Source organism: Sinocyclocheilus anshuiensis, unplaced genomic scaffold (genome assembly GCF_001515605.1).
Source record: "Sinocyclocheilus anshuiensis isolate Anshui unplaced genomic scaffold, SAMN03320099.WGS_v1.1 scaffold194, whole genome shotgun sequence".
Classification (NCBI taxonomy): domain Eukaryota; kingdom Metazoa; phylum Chordata; class Actinopteri; order Cypriniformes; family Cyprinidae; genus Sinocyclocheilus; species Sinocyclocheilus anshuiensis.
In genome coordinates, this window is record NW_015546074.1 from 1,703,366 (window position 1) to 1,712,765 (window position 9,400).

The 9,400-nt window shown below is 36.5% G+C and overlaps 1 protein-coding gene and 1 long non-coding RNA gene across 2 annotated transcripts in view; one reads left to right on the top strand and one right to left on the bottom strand.

Moving 5' to 3' along the window:
* The first annotated feature begins 803 nt into the window (after positions 1–803).
* The window catches only part of LOC107699812 (uncharacterized), a 13,561-nt gene continuing 4,964 nt past the window's right edge, over positions 804–9,400 (top strand). The window contains exon 1 of the long non-coding RNA XR_001635503.1: positions 804–894. This is a non-coding gene — a long non-coding RNA (uncharacterized LOC107699812). The remainder of the gene's footprint in view (positions 895–9,400) is intronic.
* Positions 5,503–9,400, bottom strand: part of LOC107699811 (4F2 cell-surface antigen heavy chain-like) — a 10,005-nt gene continuing 6,107 nt past the window's right edge. Inside the window, exons 6-8 of the mRNA XM_016501204.1 lie at positions 7,717–7,912; positions 6,522–6,629; positions 5,503–5,934 (exon numbers count right to left, since the gene is read on the bottom strand). Of these exons, the coding sequence (XP_016356690.1) occupies positions 5,557–5,934; positions 6,522–6,629; positions 7,717–7,912 (682 nt within the window). The 3' untranslated portion in view covers positions 5,503–5,556. The remainder of the gene's footprint in view (positions 5,935–6,521; positions 6,630–7,716; positions 7,913–9,400) is intronic.

Here is a 9,400-nt window from a genome sequence, read left to right on the forward strand (position 1 = left end):
AAACAGATTTCAGTACTTCAATAGGTTGGTATATTAACATTATATCAGTTAATGAAATTACGGTATTTAACTGTAAATTTAAGTTAAAACCGTAAAACTTAAAACTTTGCTACCGTATTTTTACGGAATTTTACGGAATTTTTTTTACAGTGTATGAAAACAGACAAATCTGACCTCAGAATACTTTGTGAACAATGATGTCATTCATAAAGAGCAGTTGATTATGACAGACCAATGCCTACATACACTTCACAATTTTAGCTCTGACTCTCTCCGACAGTTCATTTAAATCGCCGACAAATGCCTGAAATCAGAGGCAAATCGATGCTCGTTTGAGTGAATGATGGTCGCTTTTTTAAGACGCAGTCTAAGAGAAGTGCTGATGCCTTGCAGATGCCCAAGAGACTCCAAGTCCTGCAGTGGGATATATGTTTTGACTGGAAATGAAAGTTATGTAGTGTGGGAAAAAAAACAGTAATACGACGACTTTGAAACTAGTTTGTGGGCGGCATTGCACAATCCGTCAGACAGGAATGACATTTGAGGTATTTATTTATTAAACGTTTTATTGAAGTGGTGAAATAAAGTTTTATAACTTTATTATATTCAATCTTTTTTGCCATCACAATTTCTGTCACCCCTTCTCTCAAGGGTTTAAAGCAGGGGTCACCAGACTCAGTCCTGGAGGGCCGGTGTCCTGCAGAGTTTAGCTCCAACCCTAATTAAACACACCTGAATCAGCTAATCAAGGTCTCACTAGGTATGCTTGAAACTTCCAGGCAGGTGTGTTGAGGAAAGTTGGATCTAAACTCTGCAGGACACCGGCCCTCCAGGACCAAGTTTGGTGACCCCTGGTTTAAAGGGTCTGACCGCACGCCACTGCAAAACGTAAAGGTAAATACTTTTAAGGTGAGAGTTCCTTGGCTCTTTATATCTGTATCTCAGTTCACAGTAATCCAAACAGTCTCTTTCTAAATATCTGAAGTTGAATCTTTTTAAACAGTATGGGAGTAAATGCTGTGTAGGAAATTCCATTGTCTCTCATTTTCTGGATTTCCTTATTTCTTGTGTGTGAGGACTGTTTAGGGGGGGGGGGGAACTTTTAAAAACAGTTTTTCTTAAGGTCATAACAAAGTGAGAGAGCATACCTGGCTTCCTTTCACGACTCATCCTTGATCCGATCTTCTGCTTATGGACTGACAAACCAGATTTCAGTTTGCCTGGTAACCACTACCAGAACAATACAGCTATAAACAGAATATCGGGAATCTCGAAATTAACCTTAATGCACAGAGATATGACTTGATCTCAGGACTTTCATCTCAGCACTCCAAAAATCTGGGATTAGGCTGTCAGCCTCTTCAGGAATACGGCTTCACCTTAAAGCCTTTATGGAAATGTTTCTTTGTGGGCAGAATAGTAAGCGCAAAGTAGATTTGGAAAAGCGGATATGAGAGTAAGTCTCCCTCAGTGGGGAAAATGTATGACACCGTAAGGCAAAAATCACCAATAAATGTGTTCTCATACAAACTCTTGTTTTTGTTCAGACAAGCCTCTTTTGCTTCATAACTTCATTTAGGTCATGAGGTGCAAATTAATGGAATGTTTTTCAGGATGCAAATATTTATTTACAATATATATGAAATTGTCTTTGGTGCTGAGTATTACATTTGGTAAACCAGATGGGTTTTTCCCTAAAAAACTGGTTGAGAAAATCTTATCTGAATGAAACATAAATAATGCTACTATTAAAATCCCACAGTGAACAATATGATTTATTTCTCTGTTTTGGCTGAAACTGGCTTTTCTGAAAACGTGCATTATCTCATTCACTAAACTGTTAACTCCCTTCAAATCAATTGAAAACAGATTTAGTAAATGAATCAGAAATCAGTCTCATTGTTTGGAAATGTGTAGAGTGCCAACAAAAATCATCACTGTCAATGACACAACAACCCAGATTGCTTATTCTTTTATATGTGTCCAACTTTAAACACAGTTAATGGAAAGAATATAACAGGAATGAAAGTGTAAGTCATTACTCTTCCTTCCCAATAGATTGTCATATCATATGAAAGCTGAAAGTACTGTATTTGGATGAAAAACCTAAAACAAAGTATATAATTCAAAGTACATGTTGTTTAAATAATTAAAAAAGAAGAATCTTATAGTAAAAGCCAATTTTAATTTTAAATTAGCTTGTAGGTCTACCCAAAATCCAAAACCAACCTAAAATCAAAACCAAAACCTCTCCACGCTATATAACCTACTAAAATCCAGAAGAAAAAAAAACATTGTCATTGATTGTATTGTGTTTTATATGAAGATTTTTGGATTTGATTATGGATTTTTTTTATGAAAGGTAAGACAATGCAGGCATGTTTTTAATTTACAACAAGTTTTTAGGTTTTGCACAACATTTCTTTAACATGTAGCATTTATAAAATAAACATAAAAAAAAACTGTTTATTTTAACATTTAATTTTCCTGACTTTTCACACAATTTGTGTAAGTACAAAAATGGGCATGACATACTATATATTAACGTTATTTTGGGGGTCAACTGTAATGCAGAAGATGCAATCATGACAGACTTGTCGAAGTTTCATTTCTCATATTTCATATGAATATTATATATAGAAATAATTTTCCAAGCATTTCTCATTAATTCATTAAAACCATGATGTCCTTTTTAAATCTGAGAAATTCAGAGGACAAAAATGATCGACTGGGTCAGAGGAGGATGACGCTTACAGGCCAAATATGTTTGAGCATTTTGGAAACATTGTAAACAAATTCCCATTTCATTTTGGTGAATAAGTCCAAATAAGGACGTGTTGGTTTAAGGACATGTATTGGGTCAGTAAAATCTGAGAATCTGTGAATGATGAACTGAGCCTCTAGTCTCATGCATGTTTGTGGAAACACAGTTTCATTTCAAAGTGATATTGATTTACAGGGTAAATCTGGATTGACGTTCGGTCTGGAATGGCAGAGTGCAGGAATAATTCAAAACGGATCTCACTGAGCACTTAATGCACAACATGCACTAGACGTGTCAGAACTTGTGTATGCAGTGACTTTGTATTGTTTGTATAGCTGAGCAACTGCTTTCACATTAAAGGGGTCATATGATGCTATTTTAAAGATCATTATTTTGTGTATTTGGTGTAAAAGAATATGTTGACATGCTTTAATGTTCAAAAAACACATTATTTTTCAAATACTGTACATTATTGTAGGTCCTCTATGCCCCGCCTCTTTCAAACGCGTCTTTTTCAACAAAGCCCCCTCCTTTGACAAGCGCAGTCTGCTCTGATTGGCCAGCTGACCCAGTGCATTGAGATTGGCCGAACACCACAAGCACACGTCGGAAACCCCTTACCATAATCGCAGCTTCAGCTTTCAAAGTAAATATCAAGACAGTTAATAATGTCTAATGTCTTACCATCAGCTTTGCGTGCACATTTGGGGGCGGCATTATGCTAATATTTCCACATAGTGATGTAGATATGTGGGGGCGTGTTAGAACGAGCCGTTTTAGGTAGGCGTGGTTGACTCTTAACTTTTATAAAGAATATCTCTTTGGATTTGAGACTTTAGTCTTTGCAACTTTACAGATCTTCTTTATGCACCAAGAGCTTGTAACACTCCAAAGAGAAAGGAAAATTTGAAATCGCATCATATGACCCCTTTAAGAGAATGTGTTAACAGTTTTTAATACATATTGTGTTTATTTTACAGTCACATTCGACAGTATCTTTTCTTGTTTGTATGACTTATAGAGAATGCACAGCTTAGAGGAAGAGGCCGTTGCTGTATCTTTACAGCTTGAAATTTGAAAATGTTTTGGATTCATGAATGATTTAACCTTTTCTTGATTCATAATATGCATAACACTGTGCTGTAATGCAATTCAGAAAGTTAAACAAATCAAAAGTAACTGATTTATTTCCATATACTGAATTTTGTCGTCTGTAATCATCTGCAGATGACACACTGGACTTGTTTGTCACAATGGATTTGCTTGCCGCCACAACATTTTATTTATGACCATCTGATTTGATTCATTTCACATATAAGTAACCTGTCAAGTGTAAAGTTACTGAGAAACCCCAATAAAAGTCTTGCCCTCTACCCTGGCTTTATTAGAAATGAAAAAAAGAAGCTTTTAAATGAAAGCAGAATGTTCTGTTCCGTTCTGAATGCTAAAATCAATCTCATCTGTATTACGGCATATAATGTGCAGAGGTAAGCCAATCCGTTTGATCCTTGAAAGATCGTTGAACCAAGATGGTTATAATTTGCTCTCACAATCAACAGACAGAAAACTCTCTTTTCTTTTGTGACTGGGCTGTCGTCAGGGGGGACAGCTGGGAATGAGGTGGTCCCACTAAGGTCCTCTATAGGACAGCCTACTAATTGGGCCCAGAAGAGAGGGGCCCACCCTTAAAAACAGAATTTTGGCGAAAGCTCTTTTTGTAGGTAAACAGATAACCAGCGTTATGTTATAGGTTATGCACAAGCAGATGTGCATCGCAGTGCATTTTCAGATAAGAAGAAATATGCATGAATTCACATTACCAGTGTTACCTTAAAAATGGACGTTGCTTTTTGGCTGTTTGCACATAAATTGTGCATAAATGTGAGAAGTTACAAAATGTCTAGGGACGGACCTGTTTATAGAATAAAGATGTTAATGTCAAACCATAACAGCAATGGAGAACTAGAACCGGATGTGTCATCTGTGTGTGTAGTTGTTTTTTGTACATATACACTAACTTATACAATAAAATTATCTGAAAAATTAATTGAAAACAAATTCATAATTTAATTTTAGCTCTTTAAATAACTGATTCAACTATGGGCACTTTTGTCCATTTAGAAAATAATCTTTCTTGTGGGCATTTTATGTATCCTAAAGCATACAATTAAATAATATTTGACCATAATGTTTGCATAATGCAACAAAAAAAGCTTGACTGGAAATACAAATTATTGTGTTTATATATTTTACCAGGATTTTTTTTTTTTTTACTTATATTCAGCAACTTATCAAATGTGAGTGTAAAAACTTTCACAATTTCAAATAAATGCTGTTCCTTTGAGCCTTCTATTCATCTAAAAAAAAAGTCCTGAAAAATGTATCATGGTTTCCACAAAAAAAAAAAAAAAAATATATATAGGGAAAGTAAAAAAAAAAAAAAACTATACATAAAAGTTATTTGAAAAGTAGAAAAAATAAATGAGGCTAAGAAGTTTACCATTTTAATATAACCATCATGTAATAAAAATAAAACAACTGAATCTGTTTTTAATAAGAATCCACTCCCGGACATACTGTAAAAGTGTCCCTAATTGAAAAAAACTTCCTAATTGAAATTTGCATTAGTTTCTCTTTATAAGATTATTTGCAAAGAAACAAAGTGCACTCCAGTCCCACTGCCAATATTTATTCATTTTAATTTAGTTGTAATAAATACTTACTCTTAGTTACAACTAACCAAAACTAAACATCATTAGTGTTTTAATAAGCAAACACAAGCCTTTTTTATCTTAAGAGTTGTCAGATTCAAACAGTTTTATGACAATGGCCTCGTGTGGCTGCATTTTTATTGACCTTAGAGACACGGGGCCACATCGGTCAAGACCTGTGCTGGTTACAAACACCCCACCTTCAGGTAGGCTGGGAGCCCAGTCTGGATCCAGAGTGTGAGGTTCAGACCCCAAATTAAACAGGACCAGGAAGTGAACGCAGCCCCATGAGCGCAGGAAAGCTAAAGGAGGTGTGGCTGTAGAATTGAGGCCAGAGGATGACATGCTGTGATTGAAGGAAAGGAAGGTGAATCTGCCAAAGTGTAGAGCCTCTTCACGGGCACGCGACTGACTCAGAGAATGGAAGAGGGCTAGAGGCTGATTCAGCTGATCCAGATCCTGAGAATGTATTTTTAAATAAATAGAAATGTCGTACCATGCCATAATCATCCTGAATATTCAGAATCAAACAACCAGAATATTTCTTTTTTCTTTTCTCTCTTTTTTTAAAGTCATAAACTCTTAAAAATAAAGGTTCCAAAAGTGATGTGATAGAACAGGGGTGGGCAAACTTGGCCCTTCCAGGCCACTTTCCTTCAGAGGTTAGCTCCAACCCTAATCAAACACACCTGAACCAGCTAATCATTGTCTTCAAGACTACTAGAAGGCTACAGGCAGGTGAGTCATATCAGGGTTGGATCAAATCTCTGCAGGAAAATGGCCTGGAAGGGCCAAGTTTGCCCATCACTGTGATAGAAGAACCATTTTGGGTTCACTTTTCAGTGAAAAGTTTTTTTCCCCTCAGTGTGAAGTACATAAACCTTTTTCCACTATAAAGAACCTTTTGTCCAATGGAAAGCTTCCATGGATGTTTAAGGTTCTTCATGGAATCAGAGATGCCAACTAAGAACCTTTATTTTTAATAAAGGGCCTTTCACACTTTAACTACAGCAATGGTACGTTGGAGATGGGTTTTCTCATCTCACCTGAACTGGATTGACCTCCTCTCCGTATTTGATGATGGGTGTTCCAGGTAAAGTCATGATCAGGACTAGAATTGCTCTCTGCAGCTCCCATGGTACTCCTCCACCCACCTGTTATTGGCACAAACACATGTGACATTGCATACAAAGCATTTCTAAAAACTTGTCTTGTGAAAATGTAACCCAGACTGCATTAAATACAGCAATGATCAACATGGTTTGTTCCCAGCACAACGTGTTTTGTTCAACGAATTATTGGCCATGAGCATGAAGTCATCAAAATGTAAAGTTTCAAAGCCTTCTGACCAATGAATTAAATAACTTTTCCATGACCTTTACACATGTTTGTAATTACTTGATGAACATTTTCATTTGCATATATACCTGGAAATCACAATTGAAGTCTCCCCTAATATTTCAATTTTTTTCATCATTATTTTTTACAGTTCAATTTCTTTCTGTGTGCAAGTTTTAGCACTAAAACACGAATCAAACTATATTGGTCTTATTTACTGTAAATAAAGGTCTTCCAGTTTGATGCGTCACAAAAATGATACCTTGATCATGTTATTGCCAGATACATTTTTCTTCCAGACCAAAAAAACAAAAGCGAAAAAATAAAACAACAATAATCAAAGATTGTTTTGCATGTTAGCTTGCTCATTGTGCCCAAGAGCATGATTGATTTAAGTCCACATGTTGTACTAACAAAAAATTATGCTTCTAACCACAGGTTGAGAGCTGTAGTTCCGACCACTTAAGTTTGTGAATTTTTGTTGCTATTATGGTTTCAGGAAATACCAAATCATTGAACTATGTTGATAATGACAGAACTCGTGTTCATAGTTGGCTAACAATGCTTTTGGACAACACACCCCTGAGCAGTCTGACAAAGCAGACCAAGTAGGACCAGCAAAACAGCATAGGTTTCGGGAATCATTAAAAGAATCACTGTGCAAGATTCAGTCCCCTGTAGAATTCCATCCCGCTCCAATACCATACGATTTCACATAGAAAAAATACACTAGCTTAGCAGGCTAAATGATTAGCATGCTGACTAGAGGATATAATGATGGAATGTTAGCTTAGCAGTCTTATGGCTAGCAATATTGGCTTTAATTCGATAATTTCATAAAATCTTTTGGGAATTTTGCTGTCGATAAACCATTAGAGTCAGTTCAGTGAAATGTCCACTCACAGTCCAGCTCGGCCAGTTTCCTTGTGGCATCTGCAGACTGGCCTCCATGGCCTCAGCCACCTCAGCGGGAGACAACGGATGGTGTGATGGGGGGATCACTGACTTTGTAACCAGCTCCACCAGTGAACCATTAACAGCAATGCTGGACACATTGAGTGCTGGAAGAGTGTTACCTGTTTGCCACACCATCAATATTCTACAACGAGATAACAAGACCCCATTTATGTCACCAAGACTTAAGCAAGCACAATTATTACACATATAGCACAATTATTAATAGACATTTGTCAAGTTCAGTGCATGGGTTTACAATGAATATGGAGTTAAACTCAATATAAAATTATGTTTATAATCTAGTTTACTTCCATTTTTCATCAAGACTTGATTTATCATTCAGGAATTGATTTTGCTTCATTGCCAGTGTAATGCCTGGATAAATCAGACACACAATTATTTGTTATATTTAACAAATAATCCAACAGACCCCCTCACCCAACAACCAGACTGGATTGAGCATGAGCTCTACTGACGCTGCTCTCGCCCAGAGAGTGTGCGCACACTTAAAATGTGTCTCTCCTCTCACTCAAACTGTCCTGTGCACTCGCAAATCTCTCCAGGACATGATTTATTTAATAGCATGATTTATTTAAGTCCACATGTTGTACTAAAAAAAAAAATGTTCTAACCATAGGTTGAGAGCTGTAGTTCCGACCACTCAAGTTTGTGAATTTTTGTTGCTATTATGGTTTCAAGAAACACCAAATTATTGAACTACACTGATACTTATGTTGACACCTCAGCCAGACCAGATAAACTTTACGACCTAATGGCATGTCAAGAGACTCTTCCTCCTACTTAATTTCCTCTGAAAGAGAGACATACTGCCTATAGAAAAGGACTCCTTTCATTAATTCATAGACAAACCTTTCTATCATGCATATTCCCAGGTCATTGTGTCTTAATATTACTGTTCTTGTATATTGTCTTTTTTATTGTATACTGTATTATGCATGCTTATGATAGAACCACTAGTTAATGTAACCTCACCTATATCATGTTTGGTATCTACAAATTCATATTTTAATGATCTAAATGAGTGTGTATATTGTATGTTGATACCCATGCAACATATTAGTGTTTTAGGAATCTTTAATAGTTTTTGCATCAACACCCAATCCAGTTTCATATGCAAAATACCAAGTTCGAAGATAAAGAGTCGTAAACTTTCTCTCCAAAAGTTTAAGTCACCATTGGCTCACCGACCCCCTCGAGGTGTGACCTCCATAGAAGTTAAAAGACCTCACATCAGTGACCTTGCAATGCAAGTATCGTACATTTAACAAAACGAAACAGAGGTTTAGCATACGCTGTATAGACCCTGTTGTAAAATGGCGCTGATGGTTTCACTCAGGTGGTTAACTCAGGTGGTCAGTGATGATGTTACTGACCATTTCCTTGTATCGTGCATGCTGCGTATTACTAATATTAACTATATGGCTCCGCGTTATCGCCTGGGCAGAACTATTGTTCCTGCCACCAAAGACAGATTCACAAATAACTGGCCTGATTTATCTCAACTGCTCTGTGTACACATAAACACATATGAACTAGACTAAATGACTAGCAACATGGGCACTATCTTCTCTAATACATTAGAAGCTGTTGCCCCCATCAAATTGAAAAA